General features: G+C 46.3%; 1 protein-coding gene and 1 non-coding gene across 3 annotated transcripts in view; both read left to right on the forward strand.

Annotated features, from left to right (window-relative positions):
• The window catches only part of KREMEN1 (kringle containing transmembrane protein 1), a 69881-nt gene extending 49398 nt beyond the window's left edge, over nucleotides 1–20483 (forward strand). For both annotated transcript variants that reach the window (XM_023190706.1, XM_023190707.1), the window contains 6 exons: nucleotides 1233–1357; nucleotides 5180–5333; nucleotides 16098–16430; nucleotides 16812–17021; nucleotides 18459–18543; nucleotides 20097–20483. In XM_023190706.1, coding sequence (XP_023046474.1) covers nucleotides 1233–1357; nucleotides 5180–5333; nucleotides 16098–16430; nucleotides 16812–17021; nucleotides 18459–18543; nucleotides 20097–20265 — 1076 coding nt within the window. In that variant the 3' untranslated portion in view covers nucleotides 20266–20483. The remainder of the gene's footprint in view (nucleotides 1–1232; nucleotides 1358–5179; nucleotides 5334–16097; nucleotides 16431–16811; nucleotides 17022–18458; nucleotides 18544–20096) is intronic.
• On the forward strand, nucleotides 12738–12845 carry LOC111525400. The gene has a single exon (XR_002726083.1). It is a non-coding gene; the product is annotated as a U6 spliceosomal RNA (small nuclear RNA).
• Nucleotides 20484–26848: the final 6365 nt, after the last annotated feature.

Below are 26848 nucleotides of genomic sequence, written 5' to 3' on the forward strand. Positions count from 1 at the left end.
AGGGAGAGGTGCTGATGGAAACAGAGGAAGGACAGGTGATGATGGAAACAGAGGGAGGAGGAAGAGGTGATGGAAACGAGGAAGGAGAGGTGATGAAGAACACAGAGGGAGGAGGGAGAGGTGATGATGGGAGCAGAGGGAGGAAAGAGAGGTGCTGATGGAAATGGAGGAAGGGGAGGTGCTAACAGAAACAGAGGGAAGAGGGAGAGGTGCTGACAGAAACAGAGGATGGAATGGTGTGGCTGCAAACCAGGGCATATGGGCAGCTGCTAGGAGGTTGAAAAGGCAAGGAATGGATTCTCCCCTTGAGCCTCTAGGAGGAACTTGGCTCTGCTAACACCTTGAGTTTAGATCCATAAGCCCCATTGAGTACTCCTGACCTCCAGAACTAAAAGATTATAAATTTATGTTATTTTAAGCCACTAGGTTTGTGGTAATTTGTCCCAGCAGCAATAAGAAACTAATATAGCCGGGTGCGGTGGCTCACGCCTATAATCCCGGCACTTTGGGAGGCCAAGGCGGGTGGATCACGAGGTCAAGAGATCAAGACCACCCTGGCTAACACGGTGAAACCCCGTCTCTACTAAAAATACAAAAAATTAGCCGGGCGAGGTGGCTGGCGCCTGTAGTCCCAGCTACTCAGGAGGCTGAGACAGGAGAATGTCTTGAACCCAGGAGGCGGAGCTTGCAGTGAGCCAAGATCGCGCCACTGCACTCCAGCCTGGGTGACAGAGTGAGATTCCGTCTCAAAAAAAAAAGAAAGAAACTAATATATTTACCAAAAGTCCTTGAGGAATCCCACTTGTGGAATTTTTGAAGGAATTAGGAGCTTACATAGAAGGTATACGATAGTGGGCTTCTGAGGGCTTTTCCTGCCCTCTGGTAACTCTGAAACATAATTTACGTTATTGGAGTCTTTCTGTTTTTAGGAAATTGTTCCTAGTTTTCTTCAATACTAAATCCTATCAATATTAAACAGTTTTTTTAAAAAACGTATTTGGTTAGTTAAAGGTAGACCTAGGTCTCACATACTCTTCAAAATAAAACAAAAACATGATATTTAGCAGATGACACTAAAGCTTTCATTTTCAAAGCTGGTTGCTTGTTGTTTATTTGTACCTCAGGAGTGGAAATACTGGCTGAGATGAAAGTTCCTGGCACAAATCGCTTTTCCTCCTTGGTGTTTCACAGCCAGATGTTGTGAAATTCTTTTGTTTTTCTTTTTTCTCTAGTGCCTGGAAACCTTGGCTGCTACAAGGATCATGGAAACCCACCTCCTCTAACTGGCACCAGTAAAACGTCTAACAAACTCACCATACAAACTTGCATCAGTTTTTGTCGGAGTCAGAGGTTCAAGGTGATGACTCTGTGGCTATGTAACTATAGAAAAATGTAAAGATGTAAATGTATTTTTCTCGGATAACTTAAAAATAAGTGCTAAGTAAAATAAGCCAGACACAAAAGGCCACCTATTATATGATTCCACTTATATGAATTATCTAGAATAGGCAAATCCATAGAGATAGAAAGTAGGTTAGTGGTTGCCAGAGGGTGGGAGGCAGGAGGAATTGGTACTAACTGCTAATCAACACAGAGTTTCTTTTCTGGGTTATGAATGTTCTGGAATTAGATGGCAGTGACTGCACAACACAGTGACTATACCAATAACCACTGAAACATACACTGAAACAGTGAATGTTATGTTATGTGAATTACATTTCAGTTTTTAAAAAACCTAAAATAACTAAACTTCTAGAAAAATAAACAGAAAATCCTAAAATATTGGGTTAGACAAAGATTTCTAAATTGGACACAAAAACAAATCATTTTAAAAAGTATGGTAAATTGAAGTTATCAGTATTAAAATATTATCTTCAAAAAATAGAGTTAAGAATATGAAAGGCAGGCCACAGACTAGGAGAAAGTAGTTGTTAAATATATATCTGATAAAGGACTTGTATACAGAATATATAAAGAACTCTTATAGCTCAATAATATGACAACTTGATTTTGAAAATGAGCATAAAATTTGAAGAGACATTTTATCCCCCCAAAATACATAAATGGCCAATAAACATATGAAAAGATGCTCAGCATCACCAGTTGTCAGGGAAATACAAATTAAAACCACAGTGAGATACCACTGCACACCACTTCAGGATGTCTGAAGTTAATACTGAAAATAGTAAGAATTGATAAGGATGTGGAGCAACTGAAACTCTCATAGACTGCTAGCAGAAATGTAAAATGCTACAGCTTCTTTGAAGAAAGATCTTAAATTTTCTTTCAAAGTTAAATATGCACACCTTAAAACTCAGCAATATCACACCTGGATAGTTACCCAAGATAAATGAAAACCTGTGTTCACACAAAGACTTATACATGAATGTTCATAGCAGCATTATTCATAATAGCTCCAAACTGTAAATAGTCTAAATGTCCATTAACTGATGAATGGAGAAACAAAGCACAGTATATCCATACATACTGTGGAATACCACTCAGCAATAAAAAGAAGAGACATATTAAGACATACTGGCCGGGCACAGGGGCTCACGCCTGTAATCCCAGCACTTTGGGAAGCCGAGGTGGGTGGATCACGAGGTCAGGAGTTCGAGACCAGCCTGACCAACATAGTGAAACCCTGTCTCTACTAAAAATACAAAAATTAGCCGGGCATGGTGGTGCGTGCCTGTAATTCCAGCTACTCAGGAGGCTGAGGCAGGAGACTCACTTGAACACAGGAGGCGGAGGTTGCTGTAGTGAGCCAAGATCAAGCCACTGCACTCCAGCCTGGGCAACAGATTGAGACTCTGTCTCAAATAAATAAATAAATAAATAAAAGACATACTGTTATACACAACATGGATGAATCTCCAAAACAGTAGGCTAGTTGAAAGAACTTAAACACAAAACTACATACTGAACTCAAAATGGATCCCAAATCTAACTGTAAAATGTAAAACTATAAAACTTCTAGAAGAAGATATAAGAGAAAATCTTCATGACTTGAGTTTAGGCAAAAAGTTCTTACATGAGACACCAAAACCATGACCCGTGACGAGAAGAAATTGGTACATTTTAATTTGGACTTCATAACAATTTAAAGATCTTGCTCTGTGAAAGATATTTTTAGGAGGATGAAAAGACAAGCTATATCCTGGGAGAAAATATTTGCAAATCACCTACGTGACAAAGGACTTGTATCCATAATGTGTAAAATTAAAAAAAAAAAAAAAAAAAAAAAAAAAAAAAAAAAAAAAAAAAAAAACCAAACAACTCAACAGCTAAAAAAAAAACAAACAAAGCAATTTAAAAATGGGCAAAAGATCTTAACAGAAGATATATAGATGGCAAATAAGCACATGAAAAGAAGCCAAAGAAGATACACAGATGACAAATAAGCACCTGAAAAGATAGTCTCTGGGCATGGTGACTCAAGCCTGTAATCCCAACACTTTGGGAGGCCAAGGCAGGAGGATCACTTGAGGTCAGGAGTTTGAGACCAGCCTGGCCAACATGGCAAAACCCTGTCTCTGCTAAAAGTACAAAAATTAGCTGGGCATGGTAGCACACCTGTAGTCCCAGTTACTTGGGAAGCTGAGACAGGACAATTGCTTGCACCTGGGATGCGGAGGTTGCAGTGAGCCAACATCATACCACTGTACTCCAGCCTGGGTGACAGTGTGAGACTCTATCTCAAAAACAATAGAAAACAAACAAAGATAAAGAAGATGATATAGTCAACATCATTAGCCATTAAGGTAATGCCAATTAAAACTATAATGAGATACCACTACATACCTATTAAAATGGCTAAAATAAAATATACTGAAAATAACAAGTGCTGACAAGGATACAGAGCAACTGGGACTTTCATATATTGTTGGTGCAGATCTAAAATGGTACAGTCATTCTGGAAAAGTTTGGTACTTTTTAGTAAAGTTAAATATACATCTACCATATGACCTAGTAATTCCATTCCTAGTTACTACCCTAGAGAAATAAAAACTTATATTCACATAAAAACCAGTACATAAATGCTTATAGCAGTTCTAGTCATAATTATGAATAACTAGAAACAGCCCAACAGATAAACAAGCTGTGATACTTCCATACAATGAACTCTGCTCAGCAATAAGAAGGAGTAAACTATTGATACAAACACCAATTTGGATGACTCTCAAAGCCATTATGCTGACTGAAAGAAGCCAGTCTCAAAAAGATTACATACTGTATGATTCTATTTATGTGACATTTTCGAAAAGACAAAACTACAGTAATGGAAAATGGGTCAGTGGTTGCCAGGGATTCTGGGGGAGGGCACCTATAAAGCAATAGTGTGAAGAAAGTTACTGGGGTAATGCAGCTGTTCTGAATCCTGATTGTACTGGTGGTTGCACAAATCTTTTTTTTTTTTTTCTTTAAGACAGAGTCTCACTGTGTTGCCCAGGCTGCAGTGCAGTGATGCAGTCTCGGCTCACTGCAACATCCACCTCCTGGATTCAAGCAAATCTCCTGCCTCAGCCTCCCAAGCAGTTGGGATTATAGGCGCTCACCACCATGCCTGGCTAATTTTTGTGTTTTTAGTAGAGGCGGGGTTTCACTTTGTTGGCCAGACTGGCCTCTAACTCCTGACCTCAAGTGATCCACCTGCCTCAGTCTCCAAAAGTGTTAGGATTAACAGGAGTGAGCCACTGTGCCCGGCTGTGGTTGCACAAATCTATACGAGTGTTAAAATTTACAGAACTATATGCCAAAATACTATATAGTAATGTAAAAACAAAGTTGTAAAATGGGGCCTATAATGTGTTTGCTTTGAGGGTTAGCTATAAAGCACTCACTACTTGGCACATAGTAAACAGTCAATAAAATGTTTAGCTGTTACTCATGTTTGAAGTTTATGAGATTTTCTCCCCCTTAAAACTTACTTAAGTGTAGCAGAAACACAAGCATTAAAAAGGGATGCTCACCGACAGAGAAACACATTGGTGGTTGCGTACCTATTGGTCAGCTTGAAATTAAGTGTTTCGAGAGTGGAAGAAGGGGGAGGTCCCAGGGGAAGGGACCCTGGGAAGATGAGCCTGATTGCTTGCTGGAAGCCCACCCTGCCAGGCTCCTGCAGGCCATCTGACATCCCTGATGATGCTTACCGTGTGCTGCTTCTCTGTTGTGGCAGTTTGCTGGGATGGAGTCAGGCTATGCTTGCTTCTGTGGAAACAATCCTGATTACTGGAAGTACGGGGAGGCAGCCAGTACTGAATGCAACAGCGTCTGCTTCGGGGATCACACCCAACCCTGTGGTGGCGATGGCAGGATCATCCTCTTTGATAGTGAGTATGCCCTGTGCCCATCACTGCCCAAGGCACAGGAACCCTTGGACCAGAGCAACAAGCCTGCCCACCCTTCCTCCCTTCTATGTATTCATTCATTCACTTGGCAATAGGCAATACTTGTGACTAGACCCTGGGAATACAGCACAGTGCATGAAGACTCAGCCCTTGCCTTCTGGAAGGGAGAACAGACACTTAACAAGGGATTAGCTACAGTCATGCCAAATGGTTTGAAGCAACGTGGTCTATTGTGTGATGCTTAGACAACCTAGAAATGGTAACCTTTCCAATTTTACATAGACACTAATATAACAATCCAGTATCAGCTTTATTATCCTCTTGCTTTAATATAATTTCCAAACCCTTTTGACTTTTTTTTTTTCATTTGGGATTTATATATTATTGTGATACACCTGAGAAGAGAGTGTAGTTCTAAGTTGTTTTTTCACGCCTAGCATTGGGTTTGCCCTGACCCACCTCCTCTCTAAACTGCCGCATTTGTGAGATGCTGGCCAGGAGCAGAGTGTGTTCAGAATGGAAGTGGATCCAAGGCCTTGACCTCACTAACATCATGTTCTAACCACAGAGCCAACTGATTCCTCATCGTAATCCCCCAGCATCCTCTCAGTGGCAGTGAGATTTTATGAGACTTACAACAACAGTGCAGCACCAGATTTCAAGATAATGGAGACAGACAAAAAAAAAAAAAAAAAAGGCTCGAGATTACCAAGAAATATTGTAGTGTCTGTGGTGTCTTTGGCCTTTAGGCTAGAGGAAGTGCACTCCTGGCATCTCAACCAGGCAGCGTGGCTAGTTTTGAGCAAAAATGACATATGGTTTATTAGTTTCCTAGGACTGCTATAACAAATTATCACCAAGTAGGTGGCTTAAAACAAAACAAAACAAAAAATTCATTCTCTGACAGTTCCAGAGGCTAGAAGTCCAAAATAGAGGTGTCAGCAGGGCTGTGCTCTCTCCAGAGTCTCCAGGGACGCCCTCCTCACTTCTGGTGTTTGTGGGCGATCCTTGGCGTCTGTTGGCTGCACCACTCCAGTCTCTGCCTTCTCCTTCACACAGCCTTCTTCCCTCTATGTGTGTCTGTGTGTCCATGTCTCTGTGTGTCTCCTTAAAAGGAACCAATCATTGGATTTATGGCCCACCTTAATCTAATATAGCCTCATCTTAACTCAGTTACATAACATTCACAGGTACCAGGTGTTAGGACTTGAGCATATCTTTCTAGGGGACACAATTCAGCCACTATATATGGTGACTATAAAACCCAGCCAAGGTTTATAACTGAGCCTTTTCATGTTGTAGCTTAGACACTGTCTGAAGTGTGTTTGTATTTGGGGTGGGAAGACAGGATTAGTGAACAGAACTTGCAGTCAATTGGTTTTTTTAGCTAAGTGTGCTAATTGGAGACTGCCAGTTGATTCCTATACATCCTGTTATGTCCTGACCAATGCTTAGTTTGATACCTTTGTTTTGGCTAAAGACTGAACTTTGGCTAATGATTAAGGAATCTTGCTAATGCTTAGTTGGCAAAAAACTATGCACTGCACATCTATTTAACGTTTTATTCTAGAGTTCAGTATTATAAGATTCTCTGCCTTAACACTCTAACTCGGGAGAGTAAGTTTTCTGAACTTGCAAAATGCCTGGTATACTCTTAAGTGAAAAAACAAAGGAAATAAATGTTTCTTGAGTACCTAGTATGCATGAAGGATTTATCTAAATTATCACATTAGGTCCTCTTGGCACCCTTCTGAAGTAGGGGTTATTGTGATTACTCTCATTTCATAGAAGAGAGCCATATGACATTGGACAGGATAAATAACTTGCTGGGATCCACACTGCCAGGAAGCCACTAGAGAGGTGCTAGAGAGGAAAGAGGAGTAGTGTGAGGGTTTACTACCTGTTTTTTGGCTTTAAATAGAATGTAATGTCAATTTAAAAATAGAAAATGAGTGTTCGCAGATATACGGAGAAACTGGAACCCTCATATATTGCTGGTGGGAATGTAAAATGGTACAGCTGCTTTGGAAAACAGTCTGGCCAGCCTGGCCACATGATGAAACCCCATCTCTACTAAAAATACAAAAATTAGCTGGTTGTGGTGGCACGTGCCTGTAATCCCAGCTACATGGGAGGCTGAGGCACGAGAATTGCTTGAACCCAGGAGGTGAAGGTTGCAGTGAGCTGAGATCACGCCACTGCACTTCAGCCTGGCGACAGAGTGAGAGTCCATCTCAAAAGAAAAAAAAAGAGTAAACAGTCTGGCATTTCCTCAAAACATGAAACAGAGAGTAACTGTATGACCCAGCAATTCCACTCTTAGGTATATACCTGAGAGAACGGAAAACATGTTTCCACAAAAAACGTACATGCCAATGTTCCTAGCAACATTATTCATCATAGCCAAAAAGCGGCAGCAAACCAAATGTCCATCAGCTGATGAATGGATAAACCAAGTGGATATCCATATGATGGAATATTATTCAAGCATAAAAATAAATAAAGTACTGAGGCATGCTACAACATGGATGAACCTTGAAACCATTATCCTAAATGAAAGAACCAGATGCAAAGGGCTATATATTTTATGATCTCATTTATATGAAATGTCCAGAATAGGCAAATCCACACAAACAGAAGCCAGATTCCTGGTTGCCAAGGCCTGGGGGAACGGGAAGAATATGGAGTGACTGACTGCTTAATAGGTACGGATTTTCTTTTTAGAGTGATAAAATGTTCTGGAATTAGATAGGGATGATGATTGTATAACATTGTGGATATACTAAATACCACTGATTCATATATAGATAGTCCTCAACTTAGGAGAGTCAACTTATGATTTTTCAACTTTACAATAGGTTTATTAGAGTGTTAAATGCATTTTTGACTTTGATATTTTCAATTACAATGGATTTATCAGGACATAGCCCCATTATAAGTCAAGGAACAGGGGGCCGGGTGCGGTGGCTCAAGCCTGTAATCCCAGCACTTTGGGAGGCCGAGACGGGCGGATCACGAGGTCAGGAGTTCGAGACCATCCTGGCTAACACGGTGAAACCCCGTCTCTACTAAAAAATACAAAAAAAAACCTAGCCGGGCGAGGTGGCTGGCGCCTGTAGTCCCAGCTACTCGGGAGGCTGAGGCAGGAGAATGGCGTAAACCCGGGAGGCGGAGCTTGCAGTGAGCTGAGATCCGGCCACTGCACTCCAGCCCGAGGGACAGAGCGAGACTCCGTCTCAAAAAAAAAAAAAAAAAAGTCAAGGAACATCTGTACTTTAAAATGGTTAAAATGGTGGATTTTAGATCAAAAAAAATAGAATATAGTTTTTATAAGACAATCTTTCATTTAGCACATTTTTATTAGGCATCTGCTATAGGGTAGATAAAAGTATGTTTTCTTTAGTATAGAGGCTTTACTGGAGGTGTCAAATAGAAATAATCTGGATTAAATTTTAAATGCAGCACTGTGGAAATCGTCTTTAAAGTGCATACCAAGTAGCATCTTTGGTACTACTAGGAAAGCGTACTGACCCTCACATAAAGGTACACCGAAGTGAATTAATTATAACAACAATTATTGCTATTTATCGAGTGTTTGTCGTGTGCTAGACTTGATACCAAGTGCTTTTGTGTATTTTATGTTATTTAATCCTTGTAGCAACCCTGTTGATAAGAAAACTGTGGATCAAAAGATGAAGTGATTTGTCTATGCTAGTAAGTGCCAGAGCCAGGATTCAAATCCTGGTTTGCCACATTTGAAATTCTTCTGTTTTCAGCAGCTAGAATCCCTTTTATTAACAATAGTAAAACAGATCATAATAATGGATGCAGTTTTATGCTTTAAAGTTATATGAACAAAGTATACCCAGTTCTGATTATTACCACATTGGCCCCTTGTGCAGCTCTCCAGAAGCTGCCCTTTCTGGCTTGCATTTGCTCAAGGACTAAGAAAGTTGGCATTCTGAGAGGCTGCTCACGCCATCCTCCAGAGGCCCAGATGCGTGTGGTCTACAGGACCCCTGACAGCAGCTGGTTCTATAACTCACACCCCATTGCTCTGCTGAGAAAGGTACAAAATGCAGCACTGTGTAAATAATCTCTAAAGGTGCATCTAGAGGCTGGCGCGGGGACGCATGCCTGTAATTCCAGCTACACTGGAGGCTGATGCAGGAGAATCGTCTGGGAGGCAGAGGTTGCAGTGAGCCGAGATCTGAGCCAAGATCACACCACTGTACTCCAGCCTGGATGACAGAGTGACACTCTATCTCAAAAAAAAAAAAAAAAAAAGGTCCATCTAGTAGAGAGTAAAATAGTTCGAACAGCTCAAATACCACCTCATGGAAATCCTTATGACTCATTGAACAAGGCTGAGCACTTTGGAAATGGTGACCACAGACTGTCCCATGATTTGGGAGGGAGAAGATGTCTTCCTAAAGATATTGGAGAAGTTAGATGGTGAGAAATGACCAGGTTACAGTCTGTCTCCCAGAACATGAGGCCCTGCTACCAGTGTGGCTCGCATGTGGGTCTCAGTCAGTGTCAGCGAGGTCTTCCTGTCCTCTGCTGGTTAGAGGAGCACCCGGGTTCCTCTGCAGTAGAAGCACTCAGGCTGTGTTTGCTCTTCGGGAGAGAGACGACGGGGCCATAGGGGTGGAGGGTGAGGGGCAGCTGGCAGAAGCTGTCTGCTCAGTCATCATTGCCACATCAAGTAATTTGTCACAGACTCTCTGGCTGATTTTTCAGCAAGCTCTCATGGACTTGGAGAGGTCACTGAGGTGAGCTGTGTACTGTGTGTAAACACAACACTGACGGGGGCTTCAGAACCTCTGCTACCCCTGGGATTATAATTTATTGAATTAACAGAACCAAATAGAAGAACATGTAGGCCAGAGTCAACAGAGGGTTACAGGAATGACCCGGGCTAGCCTCTTGGGACTCCCTTGGCTTCTAGGCCCTGAAGGGAGGGGTCAGTCATCTGGATTGGACCTCATTTTGTAGCATTAGTTGAACACTTATCATTGACAGGGCCCTGTGCTATTCACTTTACATGCGTTGCTTCCCTTAATTCTCACAGTACTGTGAAGCAGGTATTGTTATGCTTATTTTACAGATGAGAAAACTGAGGCTTATAAAAGTTCAGTAATTTGCCCAAGGTCCCACAGATAAAGATCCTGCCTTCATGAAACCTTTATTTTAGTGGGAAGGGAAGAGATTAATTGTGAAAGTGAATGAGGGTCTAAGGATGGGTATGATCTGGCTCCCGAGACTGTGTTAGCAATTGTATTTCATAGACTCTAAGATGCCTCAGTTCTGAGTTGCAACATTATTTTATACACCATCAAGGGAAAAAAATATTTCCAAGTTAACAGTGACATGCATTGACTAAAAGATAAAATCCCAGTTTAAAAGATTAAAGTGTTTCCCTTAGAGTTGATGAAATATGGTACCAGCCTTCTTTCTTGGGTGCCAAGAAAGAGTGGAATGTTTCCATCCTGAGTGGAATCTGATTCATGGCTGGGACTGTTTCCTGAGACACGCCCATTATCATTCCCTTCTAGAAGTGGAGCACTCAGCTGGGGTTCAGGGAAGCTGCCTGTCCTGGCTAGTGCCTGAGGCTTCTTCCCAAAGAAATGGACTCAGCTAGTATCGAGGAGGAGCGGGAAGGTTAAAGAGAATCACAGAAGGCAGGAGGACACTGGCCCCCTGCCATGGAGGGCTTGCCCGGGCCTATCCTGGGCAAGTATATAGTTATATATAGTTATATATATATAGTATGTATATATATATATAGTTTGTGTTTTGCAGAATATTATATAAATGGAATCACAATATTTAACCATTTGTATCTGGCTTCTTTCACTTAGAATAATGCTTTATCATTCACCTATGTTGTTGCCTATATCAGTAATTTTTTCCTTTTTATTGCTAAGAAGCATTCCTTTGTACGGATGTATTGCAATCTGTTCATCCATTCACCAATTGACAAACATTGGTCTGTCTATGATAAAGCTGTTGTTAACATCCAAGTACAGGTGCTTATGTGGACATACATTGCCATTTCTCTTGGGTACCTACCTAGGAGTGGGATTGCTGGGTCATGTGCTAATTGCATATTTAGCATTATGAGTCACTGCCAACTATTTTCCAAAGTGGATGTGCCATTTTGCATTCTGACCAACAATATGTAAGATTTTCATTTGCTCCACATTCTCTCCAGCTACAGATAGTTTTGTATGATCTGATTTTTAAATGTGATCCATTCTAGTAGGTATGTAGTAGTATCTCATTGTGGTTTTAATTTGCATTTCTCTAATTACCAACCATATTGAACATCTTTTCATATTCTTATTTGCCATCTGGTATATTCCTTTCCCTTAAATAAATTCCTTTAGCATTTTCTCTAGTACAGGTTGACTGTCAATAGCTGCTTTCTGCTTTTGTTTGAAAAAGCTTTATTTCACCTTCATTTTTGAGAGTAATTTTTGCTGGGTATTGATTTCTGTGCTGACAGCTTTTTTCTTTCAGTACTTCAAAGATGTTGCTCCATATTCTTGTGACTTGTATGGTTTCTAGAGGTGTATGCTCTATCTTTATTCCGCTGTATGTAATCTTTTCCTCTTCCTTGCATGCCTTCAAGATTTTATCTGGTTTTGGTTTTCAACTTTTTTTTTTTTTTTTTTTTTTTGAGACAGGGTCTTTCTGTGTCACCCAGGCTAGAGTGCAGTAGTGCAATCATGGCCCACTATAGCCTTGACCCCCTGGGCTTAAGCAATCCTGCCTTAGCCTCCTGAGTAGCTGGGACTATGGGCATGTGCCACCATACCCTGCTAAGTTTTTAATTTTGTGTAGAGACAGGGTCTCACTATGTTACCCAGACCGGTCTTGAACTCCTGGGCTCAAGCAATCCTCCTGCCTTGACCTCCCAAAGTGCTGGGTTTACAGGCATAAGCCGCCATACCCAGACTGGTTTTCAACATTTAACTATGATGTGTCTAGGTGTGTCTTCTTTGTGTGTTGGTTTGTTTTTTTGTTTTTGTTTTTTTTTTGCTTTTGTTTTTGTTTTTAATTTTTTGTTTGTTTGCTTGGGTTTGCTGAGATTCTTGGATCTGTAGTTTGTCACCTTTTATTAATTTTGGAACATTTTTCACCATTATCTCTTCAAACATTTCTTCTATATTCTTTTTTTCTTCTTTTGGCATTCCAATTACACATATGTTAGACCATTTGATATTGTCCTACAGCTGTTGGGTGCTCTGTTCTCTTTGTTTCACTTTGTTTCCCCTTTGTTTCATTTGGGGATAATTTCTATTGACCTGTCTTCAAGTTTATTGATTCTTTCTTCAGCTGTGTCTAGTCTCCTGATAAGCCTATCAAAGGAATTCTTCAGTGCTTGCCTCAGCAGCACATATACTAAAATTGGAAAAAAAACAGAGTAGATTAGCATGGCCCCTGTGCAAGGATGACATGCAAATTCATGAAGCATTCTATAATTTTAAAAAATTCATCTCTGATATTGTTTTATTTCCAGTAGTTTTATTTTTATTTTTATTTTTTTTAAGAGACAAGGTCTCACTCTGCCGCCCAAGCTGGAGTGCAATGGTGCAATCATAGCTCTCTGCAGTCTTGACCTCCTGGGCTCAAGTGACCCTTCTGCTTCAGAATCCTGAGTAGCTGGGACTATAGGCACATACCACCATGCCTGGCTAATTTTAAAATTTTTGTAGAGATGGGGTCTCACTGTGTTCCTCAGGCTGGTTTTGAACTCCTAGCCTCGAGAGATCCTCCTCCCTTGGCCTCTCATAGTGTTGGGATTACAGGCATGAGCCACCATGCCTCACCTCCAGTAGATTATTTACTATATTCATCGTGTAGTCTCTGTCTGATAGTTCTAGCATCTGGGTCATCATTGAGTCTAGTTCTGTAGATTGTTTTATCTCTTAACAATGTCTTTCCCCCCTACCACCCTTGCTTTTATATGTGGGTTGTAATTTTTTATGAATGCCATACACTATGTATAGAAGAGGCTGAGATAGTGTTTATACCTGGGCAGATCTGCATAGTGTAGGGACTGAGCCAGTCTGTCAGAAGTTGAGCTGGGTTGTTTCTATCACTACCCTCAATGCACATCAGGCTTTAAACTCCTCCATCAATGGGTTGCTATCAGCTTGTGCTTAGTGTGGAGCCTAGGGTACCCATGAGTTTTCCTCAGTAGTCCTGTTCCATCCTCAGCTTTGAGGAGTTCCTACATGCCTGTGCCGCAGACGGGCTCTTTTTCCACCCTCTTTCCCTCCCTCAGTGGTAGGCTATGGCTGCTTGTTACCTGGCTCTACTCATGATGAGGTCATGGGGGTGGTTCTTGGTTCTCCTGCCCTGTCCTCAGTCTTAGACAGGATGTGAAAAGGCCACCGGCCTGAGGTCTTTTCAGCATTCCCATACCCTTCTTTTCTCCCTGGCAGCCAAACACTGCTTGTGTCTGTGGTGGATCTTGGGGAAGATAATTTCTTGCCTTCCCTCCAGGAGTAGTAGAGCTCTGCTTTGCATTGGCTGCAGGATCCTGGGCTTAAGAGGGCTCAAGGCAACCAGGGACCAATGGCTTTTGCTTCTGCTCTTCCCCCAGCAGCAGTGGATCTTAACCTGGTTACTTTGACAGGAAGGAGAATTTCAAGGAGACTGAAATTCGGGTTTGTAAAATGGTGTTTGGTATAGACTTTTCTAATCAAATCAGGTCTACTCCCTCCCCCAGAGGCAAACAGATTTTGCTTCTGCCCGTTTTCAGTGGCCCTGGGAGTAACAGGATTTGCTTCTCCTCTCCCAGCGGCCGAAGGCTTTTACTTTCTTAGAGAGGAGAGTCCCCTCCTGCAAGTGTAAAGAGAAGGAAGTGGGCAGTATTTCATGCCTGTCCCCCAGTGGCAGCCTCTCACCTCCTGCACACTTGTGCCACTCAGGGGGACTATGGTCTGCTGGCCAACCCAAGTCACTTGTGAAAGCACTGAGTAGAGGTCTGTGCAGAAAAGCTCGCAAGTGAGGGCAAAATGCCCATTGTGTCTGGGATGCCCAGTTGCCCTAAGCTGAGACACTAGCCCACTCTCAGCCTTTAAGAGTTTGTTAAGATTTTAGTGCTTTCTTGTTACTTCTCTGGCAGTCACCTCTTCCTCCTGTGTTCTCTCAAAGATGAAACTATTTGTGTCAACTATTTTGACTCTCCTTGGGGGGGCTTTGACTTTGTAGAATTAAGTTCCCCTGGTTGTCATGAGACCTCAGCTGAGTTTTAAGCTTTTTCTTATTGTTAGGATGGAAACAGCATTCGCTTGTTGTTGTTGTTGTTGTTTTGAGACGGAGTCTTGCTCTGTTGCCCAGGCTGGAGTGCAGTGGCACAATCTCAGCTCACTGCAACCTCCGCCTCCCGGGTTCAAGCAATTCTCCTGTCTCAGCCTCCCTAATAGCTGGGACTATAGTCACACACCACCAAACCCAGCTAATTTTTGTATTTTTAGTAGAGACGGAGTTTCACCATATTGGTCAGGCTGATCTTTAACTCCTGACCTCAGGTGATCCACCTGCCTCGGCCTCCCAAAGTGCTGGAATTACAGGCGTGAGCCACCGCACCCGGCCTGCTTGTTGTTTTCTACATCCTAAAGGGAACCAGAACTCCCCCAAAGCCTGCTTTTTAAATCCTAGCCCTGGCTGGGTACGGTGGCTCATGCCTGTAATCCCAGCACTTTGGGAGGCCGAGGCGGGCAGATCACGAGGTCAGGAGATCGAGACAATCCTGGCTAACATAGTGAAACCCTGTCTCTACTAAAAATAAAAAAGAAAATTAGCTGGCCTGATAGTGGACACCTGTAGTCCCAGCTACTCGGGAGGCTGAGGCAGAAGAATGGCATTAACCCGGGAGGCGGAGCTTGCTGTGACCCGAGATCACGCCACTGCACTCTAGCCTGGGCGACAGAGCGAGACTCCGTCTTAAAAAAAAAAAAAAATTCCTAGCCCTACACTCCCTCCCAAGGAGTTTCAGTTCTAAAATCTTGTTTACATTTCACCATGTAAGACAGGAAACCACTGCATCCCCTTTCTAGAACCTGCCTATCAAAAACAGGAGTCCAGAGAAATCAAATGTGCTCAGTACAGAGTGCTTAGAATCTAGCATGTTTCCTCACTGCAGAAAGTCATTTCTTGTGCCTCAGTTTCCCTGCTTGAAAACGTGGTCCCTCATGGGAGAGTTGCAAGGATACTGGGGACACACGAGCAACTGTAAAGCCCTTCTCTTTTGATGACTTTACCTCATCGGGTGGCTCCCCTGCAGAGGCCTGAGTGGTTTGTGTGCTTTGTCTCATGTGCCGTCGCACATTCCTGTGATACAGGAGCAGGTGGTGCTCTCTCCAGCCTTGAAACTGAGAGAAGCAAGAGGCCCGCGAGTGAAGTGCGGCCCCTGCCATCACTTGGCCCTGCCAGTCCCAAGTCCAGACTCTCTGACTCCAGCCCAGCCCCAACCTAGGCCACACCACTGTGCTGTGTGCTAATTCTAAGGTCTCTGGGGGGAAAAACATCTCCACAGTCATTTGTCCAGAGTCTCAGCGATTCATTTTGTGACTCGATCCTGAAACATAAGACTGTCTGGTTTTACAGATAGAAACAATGTCCTAAATGGGATCCTGCTCCTTAGGAAGCCTTTAGAGCCTTGGTGTTGGAAGCATGCCTGTGGCAGAGGCCCAGACTGAGGGCGTGGTGTCTTTTTCTCTCCTACAGCTCTCGTCGGCGCCTGTGGTGGGAACTACTCAGCCATGTCTTCTGTGGTCTATTCCCCTGACTTCCCCGACACCTATGCCACGGGGAGGGTCTGCTACTGGACCATCCGGGTTCCGGGGGCCTCCCGCATCCACTTCAGCTTCCCCCTATTTGACATCAGGGACTCGGCGGACATGGTGGAGCTTCTGGATGGCTACACCCACCGTGTCCTAGCCCGCTTCCACGGGAGGAACCGCCCACCTCTGTCCTTCAACGTCTCTCTGGACTTCGTCATCTTGTATTTCTTCTCTGATCGCATCAATCAGGCCCAGGGATTTGCTGTTTTATACCAAGGTAAGACATCCTTGCCTCCTTGAGGGCTCTTCAGGGCCCATGTGCCTTGGGCTTCTCTTCTTCACCCTTGTGACTTGGGCAGTTCTTGCGGGGCAGATTGGGACTCAGGAACTACTGACTCACCTTGCAGATCACCCTGAGGCTGTGGCTCCTTCCTGACCCCCATTTCATAACTCATTTATGTTTCATCAGACAGAAAAGAGATGAAAACCTGTCAGTGTCGCTATTTTAGTAGGTCTAATGACAGGAACCTGCCCATGGAAGGAACTGCACCAGAACTGAATAGAGCAGAAGGCTTGTTCTTCATAACTCGTGCTCTCCCCTCGCTCAGCTCTGAGTCTCCATAGCCCTGGCCCCAGTTAATTGCTTTTTCTCTTCCAGCCGTCAAGGAAGAACTGCCACGGGAGAGGCCCGCTGTCAACCAGACAGTGGCCGAGGTGATCACAGAGCAGGCCAACCTCAGTGTCAGCGCTGCCCGGTCCTCCAAAGTCCTCTATGTCATCACCACCAGCCCCAGCCACCCACCTCAGACTGTCCCAGGTAGCAATTCCTGGGCGCCACCCATGGGGGCTGGAAGCCACAGAGTTGAAGGTAGCGCTCTTGACAGTTATAAAGACAAAAGCACTTGGGTGTTTCTTATTCAGAGGCAGGTTGGGATATTGGCTCTGTGACCTATAGTCTGTCCTGGCTTTTGAGGGAAATTTTCTTATTAATTGGTTCCTTAGTCCTGAGGGAAAAGCGCTCATCTCCAAAGATTAGGCAAGTGTGCCTTTTGTACATTGTGACTAATCAGCCAATCCCATATTTTCCCATGTTAAGATTATCTTTCTAGAGCCCCACATTGAAACTCCCTAAATTTATTGGCATTTGCAAGAACTCTATTCATTCACTCACTGACTCATTCATTCAAAAGATATATAAGTGCTTCAGTGGTGCCAGGCACTGTGCTAGGTACCGGATTATAGAGTGAACCAAACACAATCCCTGCCCTTCTGTGACATATAAATGAGAGGAGAAAGACAGAAAGCAAAATAAAAATCAGATAATGATAAGAGCTATGAAGAAAAGTCATGCAGGACCAGGTGCAGTGGCTCATGCCTGTAATCCCAGCACTTTGGGAGGCTGAGGCAGGAGGATGGCTTGAGGCCAGGAGTTTGAGACTAGCCTAAGCAACATAGGGAGACCCTTTCTCTACAAAAAATAAAAAAATTATCTGGGTGTGGTGGTGCACACTTGTAGTCCCAGCTACTTAGGAGGCTGAGGTGGGAGGATGGCTTGAGCCCGAGGGTTCAAGAATGCAGTGAGCTATGATTGCACCATTACACTCCAACCTGGGTGACAGATCAAAAAGAAAAGAAAAGAATAGAAAAATTAGCTGGGCATAGTGGCACATGCCTATAGTCTCAGCTACTCAGGAGGCTGAGGCAGAAGAATTGCTTGAGCCCAGGAGCTTGAGGATGCAGTGAGCCAAGGAAGTGATGCTTTTATGAGCTGGTAGAACTGGAAAGTACCCTCAGTAGTGACCTAGCCTGGAGGCTTTCAAACTGCCCAGGGCCCCTGCAGGACCCACCATAGAAGGTCAGGGAGAAGGGCCTGTCCAGCACTTCCTGTGTATCATTTGGCTGTGGATCTCAGTAGCATCTCATAGGTCACACATCTCATTCCTTGGATGAGGAAACTGAGGCCCAAAGAGTTTACATAACTCCATCTGTGGTTGCACAGTGGTCCCAGTGGCAGAGACAAAATGCATGTCATCCCTTTAGATTCTGAGTCCAGTAGACTTTGGATCATCCTGCCTGCCTCTCCCTGAGAGTGACTTGTAGAACAAAGGGAAGTATTCAGAACACCTGGGGCCCCATGCTTAGCCTGGGTCTCAGTTGCTCCTGAGGCTGGGTTTGCTGGCTGCCCTCCCACACTGGCCTGCAGGGAGCCCCTCAGCCAGACTTACTCACTTGGGTATTCCAGCCGACCCCCTTTCGGGAACCAGCCATAAACAAGCCTGGTAAGCTCTGTCTTTTGCATTTGCAGGATGGACAGTCTATGGTCTGGCAACTCTCCTCATCCTCACAGTCACAGCCATTGTAGCAAAGATACTTCTGCACGTCACATTCAAGTGAGTACAAGAGGGAGCTGCCCGATTCCAGGAAAGGGAAGGCTCAGAGTTCGTTTTCTATGATGCTTCATTTGTCTGGGTACAACTGTAGAATCAGCAGATGATTCCAAGGCCCTCAGTCCTAGGGAATGGAAGGCAGCAGACACTCCCCCTTCTCTGTAGAGTGAAATGTACAACTGGACAAATCTCATTAAGGTTTGAGGGATTTTGTTTGCTGTGTCCAAAGCATACAATTTCAAGGAGGATTGCAACATTCCTGGCTTGAAAAGCAAATGTGCTAGTGCCTTACGGAGATCTTTATGCAGGATTGAAGATAGCTAGGACGATGCGGTGCATACTTCTGATGCCTTCTAGAAATTGAGAAACATCCTTAGGAAGAGAATTCTCACATTTTATTCACTATTGCTTAGTAGTTATTTTAAAACAGTTATTGAAGAAACTTATGGAAGCTTTATCATTCAATTCTGACCAATTTGGGGGAAAATATATTTCCTTCCCTTATTTTGCTACTCAAGTCTAACAGTTACACCTTCCAGGAAACGGGCAATTGTTCATGCTACTGATGTTTGTGTACTTAGAGGGGAGCTCGTTTTAATTTTTCCTAGACCCCTACTCTGTCTTTCTGGTGGTTTCTAATCGAGGCTCTTCTCATTTCACAGCCTCCCTGAAAATTTATGTATGTCCACTAAAAGCTGTCTTTTTCCTGACCGTCTCACTTGCCTTCTTACACATTAAATGCGAGCTCTTCTATTGCCTTGTGAAGGCTGCCTTTGGCCACATTGGAACCACTTTACATAGACACCTCCACCCTACACTTGAAATTTTTCAGTGGAAATAATGTCCTCGTGTGTGTGTGTGTGCGTGTGTGTGTGTGTGTGTGTGTCTGTGTCTGCGTGTGTGTGTGTCTGTGTCTGTGTGTGTGTCTGTGTCTGTGTGTCTGTATGTGTGTTTTAAAGTCACAATTCACATGTTCTGGGGAAGCCTCTCAGGCTCAGTCCTGACCACATCCCCTGTGGCAGCAAGAAAGCCCAATGCTTCCTATAGCATCCAGCATCTGACAGCCTGGCTGAGGCCTTAAAGTACATGCCTAACTCTCCTCTGACATCAGCTGCAGCTTCCCTGCCAGGCAGCTGTTGGGACTGAACAGAGTCTGGGCCAGCACCGGAGGCTAGACGGGTCTCTGCTTGAAGCAGAGAAGTTTTGCATTTATCTTGTTTTAGCTAGGTGGGCTTCCAGGTAAATGGCATTTGAAGATAGTTCTTTTATTTAAAATAAAAGAATTTGAAAATTCATATTCTCTCAGGCTGGGCTTTTCCAGATTCGAAGAATTCCGCTAGTTAGAAAGTTCTTTGTTATTCTGATGCGGACGCTGCCCTGCTGCACTTGGCCTCATTTCAGCTGCACACTAGTCCTTCAGACCTTTAGAGGTGGCTGTGAGGTCCTTCCCAGACCTTGCCCCACCCCATTTCCTAGATACAGTATCTCATGAGATGGTAGGTTGTTTGGAGTGCTTTGTTCTAATCTATTGGAAAAATTATTTATCTGCTTGACAGATCCCATCGTGTTCCTGCTTCAGGGGACCTTCGGGATTGTCATCAACCTGGGACTTCGGGGGAAATCTGGAGCATTTTTTACAAGCCTTCCACTTCGATTTCCATCTTTAAGAAGAAACTCAAGGGTCAGAGTCAACAAGATGACCGCAATCCTCTTGTGAGTGACTAAAAACGCTGCTGTGCCTAGGACTTGAGGGCCCTCTTTGAGCTCAAGGCTGCTGGGGTCAACCCCTCCTGTGGTTCTTCTCTGACAGACTCTTCCCTGCCTCTCCCTCTGCCTCGGCCTCTTTGGGGGCGCCCTCCTACAAACTAGGAAGCGGCACCCTGCTGCCAGGGCAGGCAGAGCCTGGATTCCTCCTGCTTCATCAGTTGCACTTAGGAGAGAGACTCAAGGCCCTGGGGCCCGGCCCTCTCTGCATCTCTCTCTCTGATCTAGCTAGCAGTGGGGGTGTCAGGACAGTGAGGCTGAAATGACAGAGGTGGTCATGGCTGGCACTGGGCTCAGGTACATTCTAGATGGCTGTCAGGTGGTGGGTAGGTTTAGTTCCATTGAATTTTTCTTGCTTCTTCTCTTCTCCTGGTCTTTATGGCTTGGAACAGGGCCAGACAGGGAGAACTCTCAGGTACTCTTGGGAGTTGGTCTGGTCCCATGCAAGTGTGGACTCCTGGACATTAGTGAGGTGTAAAGAGGGCGGTGTCTGTGCTGCCCTGGCAACTTTGCTCTCCAGATGCTGGACTAGGATGGGCCTCCTCCAGCCTGGGAGGGTCTGAGAATAAGATCTAGTGACCCCCATTTATATCAAACGTGATACTTTACACATGGGCTTCTTTCTAGATTCTTCTTTCCATAGCTCATAGAGCTGCAGGGAAAGCTTGAAGAGCTTTGGTCATATAAAACATCCATTTGGCCGGGCGCAACAGGATTATGCCTGTAATCCCAGCACTTTGGGAGGCTGAGGCGGGCAGATCACCTAGGGTCAGGAGTTCGAGACCAGCCTGGCCAACATGGTGAAACCCCATCTCTACTAAAAGTATAAAAATTAGCTAGGCCCCTACCACCACGCCTGTAATCCCAGCACTTTGGGAGGCCGAGGCGGGCGAATCACGAGGTCAGGAGATCGAGACCATCATGGCTAACACGGTGAAACCCCGTCTCTACTAAAAATACAAAAAATTAGCCGGGCTTGGTGGCGGGTGCCTATAGTCCCAGCTACTTGGGAGGCTGCAGCAGGAGAATGGCGTGAACCTGGGAGGCCAAGCTTGCAGTGAGCCGAGATTGCGCCACTGCACTCCAGCCTGGGCGACAGAGCGAGCCTCCGTCTCAAAAAAAAAAAAAAAAAATCGGCCAGGCGTGGTGGTAGGAGCCTGTAATCCCAGCTACTCAGAAGGCTGAGGCACAAGAATAGCTTGAACCCAGGAGGCGGAGGTTGCAGTGAACCAAGATCGCACCACTTCACTCCAGCCTGGGCGACAAGAGTGAGACTGTGTCTCAGAGAAAACAAAAACCAAATAAACAAAAAACACCCATTCATTTACTCATGCAACAAATTCTCCTGCAAGCTTTTATGGGCACTCAGTAACTACTCAGGATTGGATTTATCAGCCTTGCCCCTGAGCAGCTCGTGGTCCTATGGAACCTGAGCCAGGCCTCGGTCTCTCCATGATTGGCTCAGCTAACTCTCAGTTCAGAGCAGAGAGTATCAATCTTGTGTTTTTGCCTTTAGGCAGCACTACATGAAACATGGGGCCTGTGGTCCTTCCTTCTGGCGTCCCCCATGTTAAAAGATAAAAAACACCCCAAGAGCCATCTGTGCTCTCTGCCCCTCCTGTGGGGACCATGTGGGGTTAGGAATGGCTCAGTGGCGAAGGAGAGCGCTCTTCTCCCCAGTCCCATGTCACCCTGTCCCTTAGATAGGGAGTTGGGCTGCAGAGATTGGTGCGAGGAGAGGGTGGGTTTGGGAATTGGAGCTCCTCCAAGGAGCTCCTCCTAAGATTGAGAGCCGCAGCTGTAGTGGCTGCTGGTTGGGAGGTAAGTGCCGTCACTAATTTAAAAGTCCTTGCCATCTGGAAGCAGGCTTTGTCAACAGCAGCTGAGAAAAGCAGACTGTGCCTCTGCTGGCCAGGCCTAGGCTCTCGTCAGAGCGTGCCTCTCCCCAAGGCATTCGGGCCTGGGTGATTGTTGCAGCTCTGGCCTTGGTGTTTCCTCTTTGCAGCACTTTGCCTACCTCCCCCAAGCCCTGAGCCACTGCCTGCTGGGGCTCCTACTGAGGTTCTGGCAACACCTCTGCACCTGCCACCCCTGGGAGGAAAGAGGGCCACACGGGAAGTGTCTGCAGGGAGAGGTGACACTCGGCAGCCTGAGTTCAGGAGAGGTGCTCAGAGCTTCAGGCAGAGAGGCCTTCAGAGGAGGGAAATGGAGCGATGTGTCACAGGCAGACAGGGTCAGGACTGCCACCACAGGCCCCGTGGGAGGCCAGCTGAGGGCACAGAGCTGCTTGGTGCAGGCTTCATGCTTTGATCTGGAAAGAGCAGCTGTCCGCAGGCCTCTGTCTCCAAGAGGCTCGTCACACAGGAGGACTGCTGGAAACATATCGACACGTGCAGTCTCCCCTCCAAGCTATTCACACTGATTGTGGAATCTCTTTCAAACACAAGTGTCAGGTGTGTGTCATCCCAGCGGGCCCTGTGCTGTGAATAGAGCCATGTGCAGCACAAAGAGAATGTGGCATGTGGCCCCAGAAGAGTTCACCCGGCCAGGGGGCAGTTGTTCAGTTGCCTGGGGCTGACACTGACCACTGGCCTCTGGGGTGTCCTACAGCCCAAATGCCCACCTTGCCCTCCTCACATCTCAGTCAGGGGAGGCCATGCCCAGGCCCATGTGCTGTCGGAGCCTGCAGTGGGGGCAGCACTTCCTCGGAGGGCCTGGGAGGTGCCGGGGATGCCCCAGCGCTTCTCCTCCTGCCTGGCCCTGGCATGGCCCAGTGCCTCTAGGATCAACTTACGATCCGTGGAGCAGCCCCGGGAAACCCAAACCTGGCTCAGGACAGCGTAGGGGCAGGAGGGCTGTAAATCACCCCAGGCTAAGCCTCCATGGGTGCTGGGTCCTGCGCAGCCTGGCTATGGGCTCAGTTAGAACCACTTAGAAAGTCAGCGACACCCTCAAGCCTGTAATCCCAGTACTTTGGGAGGCCGAGACAGGCGGATCATGAGGTCAGGAGATCGAGACCATCCTGGCTAACACGGTGAAACCCCGTCTCTACTAAAAAATACAAAAAACTAGCCGGGCGTTGTGGCGGGCGCCTGTAGTCCCAGCTACTCGGGAGGCTGAGGCAGGAGAATGGTGTAAACCCGGGAGGCGGAGCTTGCAGTGAGCTGAGATCCAGCCACGGCACTCCAGCCCGGGCGACAGAGGGAGACTCCATCTCAAAAAAAAAAAAACAAAAGTCAGCGACACCCCACAGAAGGCCACTGCAGCTAAGTAAACACCTGAGAAAGAAACTGTTCCAGAAGAGATGACGTGGGCTTCCAGGAGCACGGAGGAGGTGGCACTTGAACTTTGAGGAAACTCCTTGGATGAGATAAAGTGGGGGTTGGAGGTGGCAGGAAGAGGGTAACCCTGGGAAAGTCAACGTCGGAATGCGTGGCAGAAGACTGTGGAAGAGGCAGGGGAGGGGCTTTGGGGACCACTGTGGGCGGAGCTCTGAAAGCACCCTGGCCAAAGCCTCTCCTAAGGTGACAGAGCGTGGGAGGAGGCTTCGGGGGCACTGGGCCCGCGTGCCATCCTCACCCTGTCCCCCGCTGGCGCCAGGCCCTGCCTTCTTGGTACATGTGCCAACAGGAGAGCCCTCACCAGCTGATCTTGTCACTCTCCGTGGTGACTATGCCTTGGCCAGCTGTGGCCCCGCGGTGTTTCTCAGTGTCCTTGGCCCTTCTGAGAAGGCAGGCGGGAGGCACACGGTGCCCTGTTCTTCCCCGTTTGTCCAGTTGCTTGCAAAGCAGAGAATGAGTAGGAATGATCCCGAGTGCCTTCACCAACCCTGTCCCCCACATCAGGACAGGCTTGAGACCTCTCTGGGCGTGAGCGAGGAAACCAGGCTGCTCTAACTTCTGAAGAGTGGGCTCCGGCTCAAGACTCCAATCGGCCAGAAGCCCACAGAGATCAAAGCACTAGCAAGTTCAGCTGTCCTGGCCCTCAGGCAGAACCCACCGGAGTGCCTGGGTGTGGCTCCACCCACATGCCCCACTGTCGGCCCAGGCAGGAGCCTTCCTGGCCAGGCTCAGGATCTGCCTGCAGCCCAGCCAGGCCATCACCCAGCCCCGATGCATCCTGGCACTGCACACTTACTCTTCACAAGCACTTATATGCGGATGGCCCCCGAGACCCTGCCTCCCTGGTCTGCTGAGGCCAGGCCAGGTCTCCCACGGAGCCGGGCAGCTCCCCACCCCACCGCCTGGCACAGTTAGGGCTCAGATCTCCCATGTGGTGTTTGATGTCGGCTTTTGTTCCTACCTTGGGAGTTTGGATTGTTTCCTCTGGTGTCTTTGTTTACCTTCCTCACTGTTCTACCTCCTGGCCAGGTCTCAGCTTAGCTTCCCTGGTGTGGGGTGTTTTTCAAGCCTTCCAGCCACAGCTGTCTCCCCTCAGGCTGGATGGCTCAGGGGTGACAGGGCTTCACCCTCTGACTGCAGACCCCTGGTGGGCACATCTCACAGGCTTCTGTCTTGCTGAGTTGGGTACAGAGGCAGAAGTGAGGTGTGGAGAAAAGTCAGAGGGAAATCTGCTTCAGAAAGGAAGGGTCTGTAGACACAAAGACTGGAGGGCCCTTCCCCGCCTGCACGGGAGCTGCCATCGTGGGGCTCACGCACGCCAAGACCTTCCCACATCCAAACTCACCTTCCAGCAGGGATTTTGACTTTGGATGACAAGGCTTTATTTGTAAATATGCTCTTAATATGCAACTTTGAGAATAAAATAGAAACATCATGTATTTTAAAATATAAGATGAAGTGTGATGCACTGTATACAATTTAATATATATTTTTAGGATTTTGTTATTTAAGAAAATGGAATGTAATGGTACTTTTACAAAAGAGAAAAAAATGTTATTTTTACTTTCTGGAAAAAATAAATATTCTCATTGTTGTAGAAATAGTGATGGGCCCTACGCTGTCATTTCTACAGGAGTTCCCCAGAGACCGTGGGACAAGCGGAGGCTGTCTGTGGTGGGATTCTTACCTTCCCTTGGGTGCCAGTCCTCACCTTTTGGTTGCTTTTTCCTAGCAGTGCCTCCAAATTTCTTCCAGTCTTGTCACAGCTTTGACCCACAGCTGACCTTCAGCTGGTAAGATCGGAAAGATTAGGTACTCCAAAACCACTGCACTGCAGCGCACGTCCAAGGAGGGTCAGGGCAGAGCACAGGGCTCTGCATCAGAGAAATCTGGGCTCAAGCCGGCCTGGAGTTGGTCCCTTGACTCCTCAGCCTCAGCTTCCCCATCTGAAAAGGGTAATGGAATCTCTTCCTCAGGAGGCTATGGAGGTTATGTTTTGACAAAATGCATCTAAAGTGCTTATGTAATTATTATCCCAGGTGGAACTGACTTTGCCTCTCAGAGCAACCAGTTCCTCCTCTCCACCCACTTCTTGCCCCACCCTTTCCTTCTTAGGAAGGAAAGAAGCTAATAGAAGCTCCATATATGAGCTGCCCACTCTGTGCCAGGCACTCCGCTGGCAGACACTGTGCACATCCTACAACTCTTCGCCATGGGTACCACTTTCTCTCTTTGGCAGATGAGACAGCTGAGGCATGGAGAGGCCGTGGGGGACAGTAGCTGGGAGCACAGCCCTGGAGTCAGCCCTCCAGGATTCAGTTTCCTCCATTCATTCTCTGTGAGGCCAGTGAGAGTAAAACAGGGAGCCTTTGAAGGGTTTCAGCGGAGGAGTGACATCAGATTCCCAGTTTAGAAAGCGTTTCTCCTTGCATCTGGGAAAACAGATCTGAGCAGGGTAAGACCGAGGGCAAGGAAACCAGTCAGGAGACTCTACAGGCCCAACCAGGAGATGCTGAGGGCATGCCTGGGCTCCCACGCCAGTGCTGTGGAGAGAGACGCTGACCGCATCTCCAGAGCAGGGGCACATGCATGGGGTGGGTAGCTCAGGCTCACATCCCAGTTCCACTATTCACTATGTGACTTGCGGCAAGTAACACGGCCCTGTGTACCTGTTTTCTCACCTGTCAAATGGAGACAGTTACAGTACCTGCCTTTGTGAGGCATTGGGCTCTATGAATTATTATTACCTGCAGTATGTTTTCCATCAAAGGTAGATGTTCCTTTCATTCTAGAATAGAGGTGGGGGTTAAGAATGAGGAGGTGTCGGCCGGGCACGGTGGCTCAAGTCTGTAATCCCAGCACTTTGGGAGGCCGAGACGGGCGGATCACGAGGTCAGGAGATCGAGACCATCCTGGCTAACACAGTGAAAGCCCGTCTCTACTAAAAAATACAAAAAACTAGCCGGGCGAGGTGGCGGGCGCCTGTAGTCCCAGCTACTCGGGAGGCTGAGGCAGGAGAATGGCGTGAACCCGGGGAGGTGGGGCTTGCAGTGAGCTGAGATCCGGCCACTGCACCCCAGCCTGGGTGACAGAGCCAGACTCCATCTCAAAAAAAAAAAAAAAAGAATGAGGAGGTGTCTGGGATGGTGCTCGGGTACCTGACACGGGTGCCTGAGCAGACAGAGGGGCCACTGTTTGACATA

This window comes from Piliocolobus tephrosceles, chromosome 19, assembly GCF_002776525.5.
Source record: "Piliocolobus tephrosceles isolate RC106 chromosome 19, ASM277652v3, whole genome shotgun sequence".
Taxonomy (NCBI): Eukaryota; Metazoa; Chordata; class Mammalia; order Primates; family Cercopithecidae; genus Piliocolobus; species Piliocolobus tephrosceles.